This window comes from Equus asinus, chromosome 22, assembly GCF_041296235.1.
Source record: "Equus asinus isolate D_3611 breed Donkey chromosome 22, EquAss-T2T_v2, whole genome shotgun sequence".
Taxonomy (NCBI): domain Eukaryota; kingdom Metazoa; phylum Chordata; class Mammalia; order Perissodactyla; family Equidae; genus Equus; species Equus asinus.
Window position 1 is genome coordinate 22,340,574 of NC_091811.1, and position 20,334 is coordinate 22,360,907.

General features: G+C 34.1%; 1 protein-coding gene across 1 annotated transcript; it reads right to left on the reverse strand.

Annotated features, from left to right (window-relative positions):
- Nucleotides 1-329: 329 nt before the first annotated feature.
- Nucleotides 330-17,202, reverse strand: LOC106834103 (C-type lectin domain family 7 member A-like). Its single transcript, XM_070494230.1, has 6 exons — nucleotides 17,069-17,202; nucleotides 15,189-15,288; nucleotides 14,824-14,907; nucleotides 10,469-10,576; nucleotides 9,711-9,862; nucleotides 330-1,666 (listed from the first exon to the last, which is right to left on the reverse strand). The coding sequence occupies exons 1-6, from the start codon at nucleotides 17,072-17,074 to the stop codon at nucleotides 1,643-1,645; spliced, it is 474 nt and encodes a 157-aa protein (XP_070350331.1). The 5' UTR covers nucleotides 17,075-17,202; the 3' UTR covers nucleotides 330-1,642.
- Between the last annotated feature and the right edge of the window lie 3,132 nt (nucleotides 17,203-20,334).

Below are 20,334 nucleotides of genomic sequence, written 5' to 3' on the forward strand. Positions count from 1 at the left end.
TGAACATTGTTTCTTTCCAGAAATAACCTGCACCATGGTAACTACTATTCATTCCCCATTATTATTCCTTCTAGGAATAAATACACACTGCAGTAACTTTTGTCCTAATCTCTAAGAGTAGAGATTAGATTTACCTGACTTTGAGCTATATAAATAAATGGAATTTTATAGGATGAACTATTTTGTGTGTGGTTTCTTTTGCTCAAAATTATTTGTGATATTAAACCATAATGACATGAACGGATAGTTTAAATAAAAGAAATACCATAAAGAGATGCTCAGCCTCACAAATAAAGAATTTAAATTAAATTATACAAGACAACCCTTTTCATTGTTAAAGATTTTATTGTCAAAGTCAAACAGATTGTAACACACTGTGGTGATAAAGATATGAGGAAGCAGGCACTCTGGAACATTGCTGTGTGGAGATAATGTGTGTACAACCTCTATTTATATATTAAATATCTATTAAAATTTAAGGCACATGTCTTTTGACCCAGAAATTACATTGCTAAAGATTTAATGTATTGATACACAAGATGGTAAATGATACTGAATTAAGTGCTATTCATTGCAACATTTTTCTATAATTGCAAAAGTCTAAGACAAATCTAAATGTCCATTGAAATAAAACTCTAAATAAATGTTGGTACATTCATTTAGTGTAATACTTGCTGTTATTTACAGAAAATGAGGAAGATCTTTATTTACTGATATGGAACAGTCTGCAAAATATATTTAAAATAATAAAGAAGCAAGACCATTGTTTATACTTATGTAACATTTGCTTTAGTAGGTAGTATGCATATGGTTGTACTTTCCTAGAACACCTCTAGAATAATATCTAAGAAACTAGTTAAATTTTGCCTCTGAGAAAGGAACTAGGTGACTAGGGAACAAGATGGGAAAAGAGAATTTGTTCATCATTTTGTGCCTCATATTTTGAACAGGGTGAATGTATTCATTACCTAGTCAAATAAATAAATTAAATGATTAAGAAGAAAAGTACTATCTTTCACTCAATCAAAATGATTTTTTTATGTTCTGTGATTTATTTGTTCTTGAAATTTCAAAAAAATAAACTTATTTTTTGGATTTATTTAATTTTATTATATAGGGGCTAGACCGGTGGCATAGCAGTTAAGTTCACGTGCTCCACTTTGGCAGCCTGGAGTTTACGGGTTGGGATTCTAGGCATGGAACTACACACCGCTTGTCAGGCCATGCTGTGGCAGGATCCCACATCCAAAATAGAGGAAGATTGGCACAAATGTTAGCTCAGGGACAATCTTCTTCAAGAAAAGGAAAAGAGGAAGATTGGCAACAGAAGTTAGCTCAATCTTCCTTATGAAAACTAAAATAAATTTTAAAAAATTTACTACGTATAAAGCTTCTTGTTTTATCCTTGCTCAGGTATGTTTTGAGAGATCGTAATTCTTCTTAAATCACACATACTTGACTAATTTGAGTGAATATCCTAAGTTTTTTCCCTAACAGTTATAAAAGAATGAAAATATTAAGACATTGATTATAGCCATTTTTTAATTATCAAGACAGGTAAACTTCTTTTCACAAATGAAATGAAACTCTCGAGTACAATCAGTGGTAGTAATACTTGCTGGCGACGTGTCCACATTTTGCATTAGGTGTAGTCTGCTGAAAATTCCTGCATCAGAGAATATATTTATTTTAGAAAGACATTCCTTAAGGTAAAATTTGATTATCACAAATTTAAAACATATGTGTGTAATTATTTCAATGAACACAAAAATCTTGTGACAGATATATAGCTATAAAATGATAAAGTGTAGGGGCCGGCCCAGTGGCGCAGGGGTTAAGTTCGCATGTTCTGCTTGACGGCGGCCCGGGGTTAGCCGGTTAGGATCCCAGGTGCGGACATGGCACCACTTGGCACGCCATGCTGTGGTAGGTGTCCCACATATAAAGTAGAGGAAGATGGGCATGGATGCTAGCTCATGGCCAGGCCTCCTCAGCAAAAAGAGGAGGACTGGTAGTAGTTAGCTCAGGGCTAATCTTCCTCAAAAAAAAAAAAAAAAAAATATATATATATATATATATATATAAAGTGTAATTGTTTCTAAAAGAAATGGAAATATTGCCAATAGACAATGGAGCTAGGGAAGGAGTAGGCAGGTTAGTATCAAATAGGATGTATACATAAATTAGATACATATATTTGAAAGATTCCTTTGAGACTTCTGAAACTTCTGGGAATTGACTAAATATAATAAATTTATTATGTGACACATTGTAACTCGATATAAAAATATTTCCAGTTTCCTATGACTTGGATTAATGGGCATAGAACATGTGTCTCCCATGTTAGACTGACTTTACGTATAGAAAGCGCTTATTTGCATTTAAAACAAGAGTGTACCTTTTTTCCACTTTAATGTCTTCCACATAAACAAAGCAATAAAATTTTGTGAAATCGAGCAGTGAGAATGGGAAACATGGGTTTTGAATCATAGGGTTAGGATGCAACATACAAAAGAAAATGTTATTTAATTTAAATTTTCCTCCAAATGTCATGAATCTAACTGATAGTTATAATTTCGAGCAACAAAATTATCAGTAAGTAGGGACCAATTTTTAAAATTCTGCTTATTATTTCAGTAGCACTCTTTTTTAAGGTATCCCATAATCCTACACGCTAATTCATGGTTTTCTTCTTATCTCTCTAATGACTTTTCTCAGTAATGTTTTCTGGTTATCCTCATCTCCCCATTATCTTAAACATTTGAGTGTCCAAGGGCTCAGGCCTTAGATTTCTTGATGATCACCTCCAGCCTCATGGTATTGATACTGTCTATACACTGATATGGGCTAAATTTGCATCCCTAGCACAGACCTCTCATCTAAACTTCATACTCACATAGCAAAATTCTCATGTGATATCCCACTAGAGAGCTAAATGTTTAAGAGATTTATGAAATATATCTAAACTGAACTTTAGAAATTCCCCATTAGAGTTAGTGGCAACATCATTTTTACAATTTCTGGACCAAAAACCTTGGAACCATCCTTGACTCCTCTGTCTCTCATACATCTTTGAAATATGTTTAGAATCGGCCATTTTTCACCAGCAACAATCCTGCAAATCTTCATCGAGCCCCCACCATGTCTCACTTGGATGACTTCAGCTAGGCTCCCTGCATACTAATTTATATTGTTCCCTCCATACACACACAATCTAATCTCATCAGAGTACCCAGAGTGAATGTTCAGAACAGGAAGACTGCACGTCACTCCTCTCAAAACTCTCCAATAGCTTCTCATTACGCTGGCAAAAAAAAATCAAACGTCTTACAATGACCTCTGACATCCCACATGCTTTCACTCTCGTTACCTTTCTGACCTACTTCTCTCCCCCTTGTTCATTTTGCTCCAGCATCACAGGCCCTCTTGCTTTTTCCTCAAGCATGCTAAATACACTCCCACCTCATGCTCTTTACCCCAGCTATTTTTCCTGCTAGGATGCTATCCCATCAGGTAACCCACAAAGATTGCTCATTCAAGTTCTTGTACAAACATCACTGTCTCAAGGAGGCTGTCTCTGACCAAGTTATTTCAGACAGTGAAATCTCTTCCTCTTACCTACACACACAAAGTACTTTGTGATATAACAAGTAAGGGAGTGCATATCACTCCACGGCATTTCTCATCTTCTGATATGCTATATAATTAACTTGGAATATTTGGTTCTTCGTCATTGGTTCCAAAACCACCATTCTCAGTCCTTTACTAGATTTAACACCCATAAGAGCAGAATATTTTTGCATGTTTCTTCAATGCTATGGCTTCATTTCCCAAAATAGTACGTGGCAGATTATGGGCACTCAATCAACAGCGTGTTAATCAGCCCATTGCTAATTGCTCATATTTTCCCCCGTGGTACTGAAGTTTAATTATAACAGGGATTTTTTCTTCATTTTCAAAACTAGTTTCCTGACATTAATCGACAAATCTATGCTAACTTGCTAATGAGAGAGAACTACCAGGAATATGTAGACTTGTGAAAAATAATGGCAAGAATGGTATTGATTACCACATTAGATATTCAAGATTACTAAATGATTGATTTGGAAATGGATCTTTCTTTAGTTCTTAAATGACACCCAGTAAACAGCTACAAATTTCACTTAGATGGAGGGCCGGGTTTAGATAACACTTTTATTTCATCATTATAGTTTTATCCTTTCCTCCAACTATATCTGTCAAAACAACTACTATCATGGAATATACAAGAGAAAGATACAAAAGCAAAATGATATTTTACTGTGTTTGGAAGGACTCTCCATTAAAGAAAATGGAAAGAAATAATGGTCTTTGGTTCTGATTATTTGGGGTCTGAGATTTGCAGCCACCTATCTGAGAAGTGAGATCAAATGGAATTAATGATGGGCCCTAATCCCAAAGCATCTTTTCCTGTTCTTGATCTATACTCTATGAATCAGTTACTGAGAAAAACAAAAACAGAGAGGAAGTCTATGAAATGAAAACTTACAGGTTCCGAGATGGAACCATCCTGCCACATCCAGGGATGATTACCTCATTTTTAATGTAATCTAATCCAATATTTGTATTTTACCTTTGATTGAATGAAGATCTATGGGAAAATTAGAACTACTAGTATTATTCAAACTCCTTTATGATAAATGGAGCGGGCACTAATTTCTCTATTGTGCAGAGAAGAAAGGGAAGTGGCAAGGCCTCCATAATAAATCACCCAAGACTTTGCTTTGTGACTGAATGAAAGGTATTAAGAAAGGGATGTAACAGACTTTTAAAAATATCTCCACCTGGGGGCCAGCCTGGTGGCATAGTGCTTAAGTTTCTGTACTCCATTTTGGCAGCCCAGGGTTCATGAGTTCAGATCCTGGGCACAGACCTACACACCACTCATCAAGCTATGCTGTGGCAACATCATACATACAAAAAAGCAGAAGATTGACATAGATGTTAGCTCAGGACCAATCTTCCACACCAAAAAGAAAGAAGAAGAAGAAGAAGAAGAAGAAGAAGAAGAAAATCTCACCCTATAATAGAATAGATAGGTAAATGTGACTGCACTAAAGTTAGAATTTCTCTTTATCAGAAAACATCTTAAAGAACACAAAAAAACAAGTTTCAAATATGGAAATATTTGAAGTACTTTAAAGAACAAAATATTTTTTAAAATCAATAAGAAAACAAAGTTATCCAATTGGAAAAAATGGGCAAAAATCAAAAACAGAAATTTCACATGAAATAAAATATATAGGCAATAAATTTGGAAGGGTACCAAGCTGACTAGAGATCAGAGAAATGCAAATAAAGGCTACAAAGACATTTTACAACTATTCAATTGGCATAAATTAAAAATGACAACACCAAATTGGACGGATGGTAGAGGTCAAAGAAATATCTTTAAAATTGTTCCAAGAATTAGATTAAAAAATAATTTGGCAAGCCAGCCCTGTGGCCTAGTGGTTAAGTTAGGTGCATTCCAATTCAGCAGCCCAGGTTTGGTTTCCTGGCACGGATCTACACTGCTTGTTGGTGGGTAGGCTGTGGGAGTGACCCACATACAAAATAGAGGAACACTGGCAAAGATTTTAGCTCAGGGAAATCTTCTTCAAGCAAAAAGAGAAAGACTAACAACAGATGTTAGCTCAGGGTGAAACTTACTCCACAAAATATTAATAAAAATAATAATTTGGAATTATCATAGAAAATTGAACTTTTATATACCCTACTACCCAATCCTTCTACTCCTGACATGATTTGTGATAAACAGAAGAGAGGACACATGGAAAAATGTGGGACAGCAATTTATCTAACAATGTTTAATGAAGCATTATTCATAACAACAAAAACTGGAAACAATCCACATTCCTGTAGAGAACGAGTAAAGTTTATCCACATGGTGGAATATTATACAGCATTGAAAATGAAGAAATGAAAGCTACAAGTTTTAAAATGCACTGTGTCGTTCATTTGCCATGTAAACTGAAGCAAATAAACTTCCTTGACCATTGTCCTTATCTATGAAATGGGAACCAAATATCTGTTTCCAAGTTTTTCTGAACTGGAAAAATGCATTCAAAGTATCTGAAACACCTTTAACATAAAAATATTGTTAATTATTCTTAATTAATATTCCAATTGGTATATTTTATTTACATCAAATATTCTTATGAATGCAAATATGAAGCAATAAACTAATTTTATTTCCTAAAATCAATGTATTTATTTTCTCTTTCTCTCCCACACATTCCAATATTTATCAGAATAATTACAATACATAAGAGGAAAATCATCATAGTTTATCTTTTATTGCCTAGGAAAAATATAAAGGTATCATAGAAGCATGTCAAATGATACAGTAAAGTTTCAGGGTACAAAATCAACATACAAAAATCAATCATGTTTCTACACACTAATAATGAAATAGCAGAAAGAGAAATCAAGAATTCAGTCTCATTTAGAATCACAACAAAAACAATAAAATACTTTGGAAGAAATTTAACCAAGGAAGTGAAAGACCTGTACACTAAAAACTATAAAACATTGTTGATAGAAATAGAAAAAGACACAAAGTAATGGAAAGATATTCCATGCTCATGGATTGGAAGAGTTCACATAGTTAAAAATTCCATACTTTCTAAAGCAATCTACAGATTTGATGCAATCCTATCAAATCTTGACAACATTTTTCATGGAAATAGAACAAAGATGCCTAACATTTATGTGGAACAACAAAAGATCTTGAATAGCCAAAGCAATCCCTAGAATAAAAACAAAGTTTGAGGTGTCACACCCTCTGATTTCAAAACATACTACAAAGCTATGGTAATCAAAACAGCACAGAACTGGAAGAAAAAAGACACGGAGATAATTGGAACAGAACTGAGAGCCCAGAAATAAACCCACACATCCATGCACAGATAATTTTCAACAAAGGAGCCAAGAACGTACAATGGAGAAAGAAAATTCTCTTGAATAAAAGCTGTTGGGAAAACTGGACAGCCATATGCAAAAGAATGAAAGTAGCCCATTATATTACACCATATACAAAATTAACACAAATGGATTAGACTTGAATGTAAGACCTGAAACCATAAAACTCCTAGAAGAAAACACTCTTTGACACTGGTCTTAGCAGTATCTTCTTGAATATCATGTCTCCTCAGATAAGAGAAACAAAGGAAAAAATAAACAAATGGGACTACACCAAAGTAAAAAGCTTTTTCATAGCAAAGGAAACCATCAACAAAACAAAAAGACAACCTACAAGTGGGAGAAGACATTTGTATGCATATATGCAATGAGTCAATATCCAAAATTCATAAAGAACTCATACAACTCAACAACTAAAAAGCAAGAAATTTGATTACAAAATGGGCAGAGGATGTGAACTTATATTTTTCCAAAGAAGATATACAGATGGCCAGCAAGCATATGAAATGATGTTTACCATCATTAATTATTAGGAAAATGCAAATCAAAAACCCAATGAAATATCACCTCATGCATCAGAATGGCTATTATTAAAAAGACAAGAAATAACAAGTGCTGGAGAGGATGTGGAGAAAAGGGAACTCTCATATACTGCTGGTGGGAATGCAAACTGGTGCAGCTACTATGGAAAACAGTATGGAGATTTCTCAAAATATTAAAAATAGAACTACCATATGATCCAGCTATGCTACTTCTGAGTATTTATCCAAAGAACACAAAAACATTAATTCAAAAAGACATATGCACCCTCGTGTTCATTGCAATAGCTAAGACTTGGAAACAACCTAAGTCACAATCAACAGCTGAATGACTAAAGAAGATGTGGTGTATATACAATGGAATACTACTCAATCATAAAAAAGATGAAATCTTGCCTTTTGCAACAACATGAATGGAACTTGAGGGTATTATGCTAAGCAGAATAAGTCATACAGAGAAAGGCAAATACTATATGATTTCACTCATACATGGAAGATAAACAAACAAACATATAGATACAGAGGACAGATTGGAGGTTACCAGAGGGGAAGGGGTGACGGTAGAGGGTGAAAGGGGTAAAAGGGAACATTTGTACCATGACGGACGTCAATTAAACTTTTGGTGGTGAACAGATGAACACGATGTATTCTATAGAGAAGTGAAATATCACGGAGTATACCTGAACCTTATATAATGTTATAAACCAATGGCACCTCAATAAAAAAAAAAAACACTTCAACTTTTCTAGGTCTCTGAAGAAGTACTAAAATTAAATGTCCATTAATTCTTTGATTCGCATTTTTTGCTAGACTCAGAGGAATACATAAATGTATAAAAGTCAAAACCTGCTTTCAAATAGTGTATTTAAGTCACTGCTTTAATGACATTCTTCGGCTTTGTAAAGCAGCAAAAGACTGAAAACCCTAAAGCAGTGGTGTGAGAGTTATGCTGCTCAACAAAGTCTGTTGCAGGTGTTGTGGAGTGTGTCAGTATTCCAGATTTACATACTGATAGCAAAGTTATCATGAAATCAGATAAGACAGTATGAGGCCTATCTATTGCTCTAATCAACAGCAAAATTTTCCAGAAATTTCAAGGGAGATAGAATAGTTCATAGAAACACAGGGATGACAGATATAAGCACTTCCACTGAAACTCTGAAGTTCAGAAACTTCAGTGGCAGGAATAAAACTGAAGTGAACAGAATTGGAAATTACAAAGAAAACATGGATTATAAATAACGTTAATTTCCTGAGAGTAGACAAAACTCATATCATTTAGGAATTGATTGATAACAACTGAGGTTTAAATTGATCAAGGTACTTATAAGCTACAACTGGATTTTTGTATTTCTTTGACTTCATATTCTACTATTCATTCATTTTTTATAATGAAGAGTGATTTATTCATACTATTATTTTAATAACATAAGAATTCTATACATAAGAAAACATACGGTTTTTAACTCATCCTTCATAAGACATTAATAGAAATGTCATTGCTGAGACTAAATGTTATAAATGCAATTCAGTGCCTAAATTGAATCACCAGAAGGAAAAATACAGAATCTGTTAGATTGGCTTTATATTCCCCAATTTTATAAGTACTGGCAAATTTGGTCTAGATTTCCTCTCCTAGAAGATAGAGACCCTCTCTCGTTCTGAATTGTGACTAAAGCAAAAATTCATCTTTGAAGAATCATTCGAGCTATATTTATTCTCTTTATTTTTCATTCCATATTTTCCATGGCAAGAAAGTGAGAGACTCATCTTCCCTTAGAACTGTGATGCCTCCCAAATATTGATGGTAGAAGACTAGAACTCAGTACAATGAGACACTGTCTCTTTTAGACTGCTCACATCATTGAAGGAAGATTTTCTTTTGCCCTGTAGTAGCACCAAGAGGCTAAAATCTCAACAGTCTGATGTATACCAAAATGTAAAGATGCAACACACATAATAAAAAGACTGAAAATTATTCCACGGAGTCCTCAGTAAAGCTATTTCTCTTGTTTTAAAACAACGATTCTTCCAAGTACTTGTTACATCTGTGTCCCCTCCTCTGCAGGTAAATCAGCTCCAGAATGTACAAGTGCTTGAAACAAAATCAGGCAAATAATATTGCAGCGAGGTCTAACCGATTATCCTAACTCAAGACACATGAATCTCTTATAAAGCACCTGCTCAGGTTTAATAAAGTGAACATACCTGATCCTGTTTGTTATAAACCTTAGTACGACTAGAACATAGGTCTTGGCATGACATCTTACTCTCAGCCCAAGTTTTCTCTTCTTTTGAAAAATAGTAACAGTTGTTTCCACAGCAGAACCATTTTTCTTGACATGGGTCATAGTCTTTACCTTGAAAACAAAAGCCACCATCATCTACAACCCCAAGACCATTTAGAGACCTGTAATTTCTCTGTATTTCGTTGCTTACTTCAGACTGAATACCAGAGAGTAGGTGATGTCCCTGTATCCCAAAAGTCTACGTTAGGAATAGCTCTTCTGCCAAATTCTGCAGGTAAGAATACTGTTGAGCTAGTTGCTGCCTCTGACAGACCCAAGGCCACTGTTAAGATGGCCCTGAGAAGTCTTGACTTCTCGAGTACAAACAAACTGCAGCAATATGGAGCAGTTCTCCACAGGAAGAAGCCCGTCAAAGTGAATATTGGGAATGGTATTAATTTCGAGAGATCTACACTGGGGAAAAATCATCCACAAGCATAAAATAGCCAAATGATCACATCAATATGACAATATAACAGGGGCTTGTTACTTTCTGAATGTCAAGTGTTCAATTAGCTATAACAAATAAAATGAATTTGGTGAGAAAAGGTGAGCAAAATTAAAGGCCCTGACAAAGTTCAATGAAAGGTTTTAAAATTACATATTGAAATAGGACAGAAGGGGATAATTCCATGAAAAAATATCTGTAAACTGTCAGCTTAAGTGTTTTGTACATACCGGTACAACTCGGCAAAACTGAGTGATCTTCAACGTCTGGTGAGGAAGTATTTTTTTCTTTTGTGTCTTTTATATCTTGTCCTTTGCCCTCAGAAGAGTTCCAAAAATCTTCAATCCATATTAAAAAATTAAGATCATGAATGGCTTTAATAGATCACTTTATTATGATCATTTTGCCTAATTCTAAATTACAAAGTAAATGATGTTGACTAAACGGAAGTACAGTCAGAGAAAATGCAAGGTTAAAATATTTTCAAGTGGAAGAACTTAAAATGGATTTTTATATATAACTATATATTATGTTTTAAAGCATGTGAAACAGTAATACACATTTACAAAGGAGAAAATATAAACTGAAAATAAGAAAAATAATAACTAGTTGTTATGCTATCTACTCTTCAAATAAAGATTTCAATGTTTGTGAAATTTAGTATTCAGCATTTTACTTAGTATTTGGTATTTGCATTTAGAGCTAAACAAAGGTATCTGCTCTGTTTAGTACAAGTTTATAGTGGGTTCAATGAATATATAGGGGTAAGATCTCAGAGGGCTACTTCTAAAGTGCAAACAGAAAGTCAAAAACCTCTGAGAGATATAGAAATCTCTTCCAAAAACTCTTGAATAAAAAATGTAAAAACATGAAATGTATGGCTCTTTAAATGTATGAACATTTTAAAAATATCCATAGAGGATTTCTAACACAACTGAGAATCTTCTTTTCAAATTCTGCTACCACCCACCATCATTTACCCAAATTCAATGTCTACTTGTACAAATCAAGTAGCATCAATTGAACAGTCTCCTAATGTTCTCAATTATAGTGTATATAATTATTGCTGCAATTCAGCAGTTCTTTCCAAAGGTCATCTTCTAGACCTCATTTAAAAAGACACATTCAGACGTCTTGTTCCTAAATACCAGCATTACTTGTGATTAAGCAATTCCCTTCTCCTTTTCTTTTTGTCTATCCAACATCATTTAATAGACAAGTAATTTTGGCAATACATCCAACAATCGTGCAATACAGTCTTTTTGCACATCTAAAAATAGCCAACTCTGAAACACTCTATCACTGGCCATCTTATCTCCACACAAGCTTCTGGAAGTCAGATGACAAAAAGTCACAAAACTGCACAGATACAGATTAATGCTCATCAACATTTAAGGTTTTCATCACCATTTCGCTCCTCAGTACTACACAGTATACTTGAGACACATCCTTCTCTCAGTTCAACAACTATTTCAAGTATTTAATCTTTCCCTAAATTATCTAGTGTACCTCTTTGATTGTCCCTCTCAGATGATGGCCTCATCTACTCCTTCACATAGGAACATTCATCATCAAGCATAAGTTCCCCTCTCCTTCTTGCTTCTCCTCCTATAAAAGCACAGATCCATCCATCCATCTCAGGAAAAATATTGCATCCCATTGAACAAGACTGAAACCCTCACTCCTAGTCTGGATTGCGTCCACTATTGCATCTTTAGTAATCGTGATCTCCTATTATCTATTTCTCTCCTGAATCCTCAATAATTTCCCTCTAATGATTCTCTTCTCTTGCATATGATCATCTCAAGTCAACTTTTCCACAAAATTTCCTGTCCTTTCTTTTCCGTATCCTTTATAACAGAGTTGTTTCTTTTTAGCTTTTAGATCTTGTGTGCCAGGATAAGATTATTCATAATCTTTCCTTTATGAGACACTCTCAACATTGCTCAAAGAACCTTTCTCATTTATTTAATTAGATAGTTTTTTAATTAGTCACCCAAACCTGTAGCCAGAACCTTAACCATTACATTTATCTGTTTTTATATTTCATTCCATTCCCTCCTCCTGCCTCTCTCAAACTGTGTAACTGAAACCCATTGAAATTTCTCCCTTGATACATTTTATATATAGTTTTAGTGTCTCTTTATGTATTTCCTGAAATTGTACTATTTTATTTGCTTTTAACTTGTTAACCTGATACAAAGATATTCTGGTATAGAATCATTTTTGAAATTTACTCTTTTTCATTTCATATTATCTTGCTAAGATTCATCCACAGTGTTGCGTATCACTGTAGTTCATTTGTTTTGATTGCTACATAAATTCCATTTTGTGAATAAATTACAGAGATTTTATTTACTCTCCCATTAATGGTCTTTTGGGCAGTTCAGAGATGTTTGATACTGTGAAAATCACTGCTATGAACATCCCTGTAGATGTGTGTAGCTGTACGTGTGCAAGGATTTTGTTTGGATATGTACCTGGCATTAGAATTGCTGAATCATGTTCAGCTTTAGAAGATAATACTAAAATGTTTTAGAAAGTAGTTTATCAATTTATACTCCCTTTAACAATATATGAGATCATGTGGTTCCACATACTTTCAAAACTTGGTAAATTTTTTGCTTAGCCTTAATTTTAAAAATAATTTGCACTGGTTACCGTCTCTGCTTCCTAATCTTCAAATAAATTTTAGCCTTTGCAATCTTCGATCATAGCCACCATTCCACTGAATCTATTCTAACAAATATAATTAGTGGCCTTTCCCTTGCCAAATTTAACAAGCCATTATATTTTTGGCAATTGTATTACTCGATCTTCCTGTACCATTTGGAATCATTGACTATCTTTAGCCTGCTCTCCATGATGCCATACTGTTTTGGATTCCCACATCCTTATCTAACCAAAGCATCATTTTATTTTCACCATTTACTCATCTTTCACCTACTTCTAAATGTTGATTTATCCTAACAATCATAATCTACTCACCCTGGCTTAACAAGGCTTTACATGGTCTGGCTTCTACATTCCTCTACCCTGTCTTCAAATACTTGTTATATTAATCAATAAATCAACAATTCCCGTCTCTAATCTAGGCATGGCTCTTGATCCCCAGACACTTACTCCTACCATATACATGCTGATGGTCTATATCTACTTCCAAAAAGTTCACTCTGGATACACAGACCAATCTCTTGTCATCAACACTGATGTGCCACAAGCACCTCAGTCTTCACCATTATTAACAAACACACACACACACACACAAAGTCATAGCCTAATGTTCTTCTCACACTTTCTATAACATTTAATGAAATATATTCACCAAGGGGAGTAAGCCTGATACCAAATGGTATCACTGATTCCGTTCTCTCCCTTACCCATTCAATTAAATGCACATTCTAGCAATTTCACAAATATGTTCCCTACCCTTCATTACTTCTTTCATGACGCGAAATCAGACAGCCATTGTCAGGAACCCTGATTCCTGAAACAATCTCTTATATCCTCCTCACTCACTTTATCATCTACTCAGACTGATCTTTCCAAAATCCATATCTGCTCATGTGACATGAGTCATGTTTTCCCCTCACATAAAATTTTCTAACAGTTTCCTTTGTTTTTAGGGCAAATCTAAAATCTTTTAATATGGTACAAAAGATTCATGAAGTTGCATATTTAGCCAAACCTATTTCTAGCCACTTTTTTAATTTGCCTAGAAAATGAAATTCTTCTAAAATATAAATCTGTTCTTTTTTCATGTTGCTCTCCACCTGCATGAGTCTTCTCTACCCTGAACCTCCTGACTCATTCCTACCTGTCCTTTGTATCATATCAATTATTATCTCCTACAGGATTGCTTTCTTGACCTCAGCATGTTATATGCATTCATCTGGTAGCTTCATGCCATTGTGCTAGCACTAATAATGTTTCTTTTAAAAACTGGTTCATTTAAAAAGAAACTTTCCCCCTTAAACTGAATTCATTGAGAGCTGACACTTTTTAAATTTCTGGTATCATTGCTGCCATACATAGTTCCCAATCCATAGAAGATACTCAAAATTGTTTGCAGAATGAGTGAACCAAAGAATTAATAATCATCAGGAAAAAGATATTGAAAGCCAGTGTTGTGTGCAAATTTTTTAAAAATTGACATGAAATATATCAAAACCGATGGATAACATTTAATGATATAGAAAATAGATTGAGTTTATTTTCCTTTGTGATTTCAGCAGTATCTCAGTATGGTAAGGAATGTAATATTCAAATAAAGATTCCTCCAATTCTCTGGTCACATGGAAAACCTCATCCCATATGAAAAATAAGTTAGAATATATATATGTAAACCTTATTGTACATATCAGCAAAATTTTTGTGATGTTATTGTTGTCACATTATTTTGTGAGGCATAAAAACTAAGTGATAACAAAATAATAAAATCTTCATCAACACCATAATGACTACTAATATTTTTATAGAATTTATAGTTTACAAAGGTTCAGCAGAAGTTCGATATTTATAGTACCTTATTTTTTTTTAATCTTGGCTCACTGTTCTCATAAGAAAGTATGTACCTGATACTCACACATATATCCTAAGCCTGTGATGGCCAGCAGGAGAAAAAAACATATGATTCCCAGGATTATTGCAACACCACGCCATGGAAATTCTGTACAAGATCAAAAAACCAAAATATATAGAAAGCATTGAGCATAGCAAAACTCTGAATTAGACCAAAATGGAAATTTATTCTGGAGTTAAAATTAGTTTCAGTATTTATTGTGATCACATATCTCATTGAGTATTACTTATAAATATACCCCTCAGTATAGAAAGAACCAGGCATATAATATAAATATATATGGACACAATTATCATGATTTCATTTTTTTCTTATTTGACATTGCAATGTTTTCAGAAAACAGGAAAACAAACAGCAAAGAACTTTACCTCTTTTTTTGGGTGTTGGATGTCTTTTGTTCTTCTGTTTCTTTGAATATGGGAGTTTCAGTTCAGTGTATGTCACTCTCTCCTTGCTCATTTCTGAGGGCTGCAGGCAAAGAATACAGCAAGAGTCTTTTGCAATGCTTAATAAGGCATAAATAATAACATTGAAAATGGCAACTTTCATCATGAAGGAATAGGGAGAGCTAAATGAACGATAAGTAGGAGAGTCTGAAATAAGTGATTTAAAGTAACCATTTATCCAGGAATATCAGAAAAAATGATTTAAATTTCGCTTGGCGATACCTTACAACAGAGGTCTTACACAATTAAATAATGGTCCATTACAGTTTATAGGCATGTCATGTTAAGCTTTCACTGTTTTTAAAATGAATTCATTGCCACAATTTAAAAATTGATATATTTCATACTCATGAAAAATCTAGATATGCATCTCCTCTTGAAAAATTATATTTGGTCACTTAGTGCCTGTATTATGCCCAAACGGCAACTATATTCTAACACTAAATAAATAGAGTAAGCCCCCTTTAGGAAGGACAAACAGATTCCAATTTGATAAACCTGCCAACCAGCCATATTGCCTTATGCCAGACCCCATTCAGTTGTTTATATTACCCCTTGAAACTTACAGTCACTGGAGTCATGACTTCTCTCTAAGAGTGTGAGAAGAATGCAGGTATCATGAGATTCAAGGAAAGGGGGTTTAGAAAATGACATTAAGTGAGCAAAGCATAAGTTGTAATTCTAATGACAACGCTGCACAGTGATGATTATTTTTCAATTAATACATTAGGAAAACTAAGTCTCAAAGCATATAAATAATATCCCCAATATCAGACAGCTAGTAAATGATAGTCTTCGGTTCAAATAAATACACATAAAATATTTATTGAAATATATTTTATATACAAATATATAGTATACAGAAATATACGTTTAGATATTTATTATAGTTTATTTCTTTTTATCCAAAAATATTATCCTTCACTTATACTTAGCTTATGTAAACAACATTTTTACAAAAAATACGTAATAACCTTTCTCCTAGAAATATAAATAAATAGTGATTAAAAAGGAGGAACATTTTTCCCAAAATAATATTTTTGGTAACTCTGTAGAAAGAACCAAATAACTGTTCTTCCTAAGTAGATTTGATTCTTGGGTTATTAAAATAGCTAAATATTTCACCACTTAATTACTTCATAATTTGAGAAAACTTGAATAATCATAAATGATGATAAAATGTATATACTATCATTTGTTTTTCAATAAGTACCCTCTCTACCACAATGCCAGATTACAAGATAAATCTTGTTTTAAGGTCATGTTTTCCTAATTAGATTTTGCTTAATTATTTTTTAATTGAATGTCTGTGTACGGAAACAAGAAAACACATTTGTAAAATGAAACTGGATTTATTTTGATAGAAAAATAATCCTATTATCAAAACATTGGAACTTTTCCTATTACATTTAATTCAGGATGAGGGAATGTAAACTTTGGATTACTCATTGCTAACCAGTTACGTAGCACCCATAGAAGAGAGAGAAAAAAACAAAGATTTATATCACCCAAAAAAGAATTAAATATTCCCCAAAATGTCTGAGGATTTTTAAAATATCATATTCTGCATAGCAAATATTTTGACCCACTCTCATTCTGATCCATTCCTCTCTTCATCTGTAAAATAAAGTTAACGTTAGATATTAACTAACATGATCCCAAGATCAGTTATTTTCTGCAACGGTCCAAAGCCCTCCCAGCTTTCTCCGTAACTTCCCCACAGCAAATCCTACTTTATCCCTCTGAGCTCAGCAGTGTCACAGCAGAGTCTTAGGCCACACACCCACACTGGCCGATGATACCTGCATCTATGCCCTGGGATTTCACCAGCTGGAGGAGAAGCTTGGTCAGAAACACGGCTAGATGTGCTGGCTCTGCGGGCCTTTCACCTCTGCTTTGAGACTAGGAGGCACTTGTTGATATGAAGGATCGATTCTCAGAGAGATCATGTCAGAAGAAAGATAACCAATGATCGCATGACATTAGATAGCTCCACACAGAAGGTTTCCGCTGGTCTCAGTATCTCATTTACTCCCACACTCTGTGTCACACAAGAGTCACAGAGAACTAAAACCCCAAATTTTATGGTCATTTTGTGGATCAGTTCAAACCTGCACTTTAGCAGTTACCATAAAGCTTGAAAAAGTTGCCATCCCGGAATCTCATGAACTTAACTTAAGAACAAAATTCAAAATGTTACAAAAATAAAACAGGAAATACTCATACTCTACCTGGAATGATCCATACATTTTTTCCTTTTATAGAATGAAGGTAAATCCTCAATTGTTATATATATGATAAAAATAGATAAATGACAAAAGGTGCATAAACATTGGCCTGCATTTTTAACAAATATACTCAGGATATCCAGATTGCTTGATAGATTACAGTAAATATAAATACATACACTACCGGGTTGACCGATTCGAATAATGGCAGATTTCTACTATTTCCAATGTTCTCTTTAAATTGTCTGAAGAATCAGACTTTCTCTTTAAATAATACAAATCCTGACAAAAACAAAGAGATAGGCTTAAAATATTGAATGGATTTGAATGTAGTCTTTTTAAAGCATTAAAGTTAAAATCATTTAGTTGCAGCTAAAACCGTCAGAGCATTCTTTCAAAATTATTATGTTTAATTCAAGGAGCAGCTGATGCCTTATTTAACCCTAGAAGTAGGTGTTAGGAACAAAAATGGGTTGTTTTTTTTCATATCGACCACATTGACCTGTGCACCTAAAGGGCCCCCAGTGCTCTGCTGCTTTAAATTCTTCTTAGAAATGTTTAGTAATGTTACTGAACCTGAAGTGAGTTCACTCACCCACTGTGCAGCAAGCCAATCTCTGACACCGGGTGTGGTGGAAGAAAGTAGGAATTTTATCTTCCCACAGCGCTGAGCAAAGAGAGAGGGCAGCTAACGCTGAAATCCAAATCTCCCCGAAAAGCTAAAAGGAAGGGTTTTTATTTGGGGTTTTAGGTGGGGGGGGTGGGGGGAGCTCATGACCTTGCTGGTCAGCTGCTTTCCCACCAGCCGGTATCTCTTTGCGGGAGGAGATAGTCCAGGTGCTTCTCCTTGAGGGTGTCCGTCTCCATGGAGGACAGTGGATTCTGGAGCCAGGAAGCCAGAGAGTAAGCAGAGAATGAGTGTTTTGGTTTTAACCCCATATATGCTGGGTTTAATGTGGGGAAACTGATATCAGGGTCAATATCAGTAATAACTATTGAAATCCACTTCTATGTCAGCTACACTGTTTGAAGTCTTTTCAAATGCACTTTTCCATGTTTTGAGCTTCCTCTCCCTCACTGTTCCCGAAGAAACCTGTCTTGTTCCCTTCTAACTAAGGGTAGCACATTTGAGACTTTCTAGCTTTTTTTCGTAGCGGTTTTTTGCCTTCTGCTTATTCTGTTTCTTTGCTAGGATCTAACTGATTGCTGTCAGAGGATAGGTTTCTGACATAAACAAAGATAATGAGGAAAACATTCTAGAAATTCTCCATGCAATAGGCCTTTCTCTTAAAGTCAAACATTCACTTTTAGGCATGCCCATGAACTATGATCTTCCAGCAATAATTACTTTGCATGGCTGCTGTACACATTAATCTATGGCTTCTGTGTCAAATTACCCAATTCCAAAATGTGTTATTTAACAGAAATGTACAAATGTGATCATCATTTTTTTTCTACAAATTAATATATACTCTACTGGTAAAGTACAGTTAAGACGGTAAATTGACTTTGAGTGTGCATTGTAGAGGGTGAATAGGTGTGATTTCTAAACTCTCAGTGCAGTGATGCCATCCAGGGGTGCAGAGAGTTAAGAGCTGGCTGCAACTTACACTCTGTCTTTGTCTGAAGCAGCAGTGGGTGAAGTGACTGACTTTGGAAGTCCCATCCTCTTCAGCAGCATCAAGAATACCTATCATGCAAGTAGAGTCTGTTGGGGAGACTGGTCTTTAGGATCAGAATCTATTCTGTGGTATTTAATAACATTTTTATATGTGAGGAAACTGACTCTAAAATTAGTATATATTTACAGTAGTGTGTAACCTCTGCTCTTTTTAAAAGTTGTACAGGCTTATGTTTATCATTGTTTAATATATAATACGTATACATCCCTATGAATTTGGAGCAAATCATCAATGAAAGACAATTATTAGCAATTTTAGTTCTTAGGACTTTTTAAATAAGCCTCTAGGTTTACCATAATTAAACACATATAATGAAATCTCAAAAATCTAGCAAACTATATAGCTTTGAATATTTTATCAACAGTATCTACAGCAAGTGAAAATATAAAGAATTATTGTCAGAGTATGAGTATACCACGTATATTTTTTAGGATTTTCTTTGAGTTTTATAGCTATTTTGAGTAAAGAATAAGGCTATTAGTAATTGGTTGATTATAAAGACATTTTCCCCAAAACTCTTTCCTGTCCTTAAAACACCTACACATCTTTGACCCAAAATATCAATGTATTTTTAAGGCTTCTTGTAACGTTTCCTGCACATCTTTTCTTTTTCAACTTTTATTTATTCTTTAAGGCCTCACTAAAATATCACTAGTATTTCACTATTTTTATGTCTGCCAAGCCTAGGCAGGATCAAAGAAAAGAAAAAACTGAAACAACATTGAGTGTAAATAAGATAAGGCAGTAGAATCCGAGATTTAACCCCAATATGAAATAAATGAATAAGTAAATAAAATCAGAGAAAGAGAGAGGGGGAGATGCTTATGATAACACAGGTAAGGAGAACAAAGTAGAATGATAACACAATATGGTTAAATTAGCTTGAACATTATAATAAAGCAGGCAGAGTGCATAAAATTTTGAAATAATTTTCCAAAAACAAAGTCCAAGAAAAAATAGGTTTTTGATTTTTATTTTCTATATTATGTATTTCTTATACACTATTTTCACCTATTTGTCTTTTTATTTTAAAATGATAAAAATTAAGTGTGGAGAAATTATGCATCCAAAATTCTTGTTTGTATTAGAATGAAGGAATAGGGACAAATGGTTTAATCAGGAAATAGGAATTTGGGTAAACAAGGAATGAAATAGATG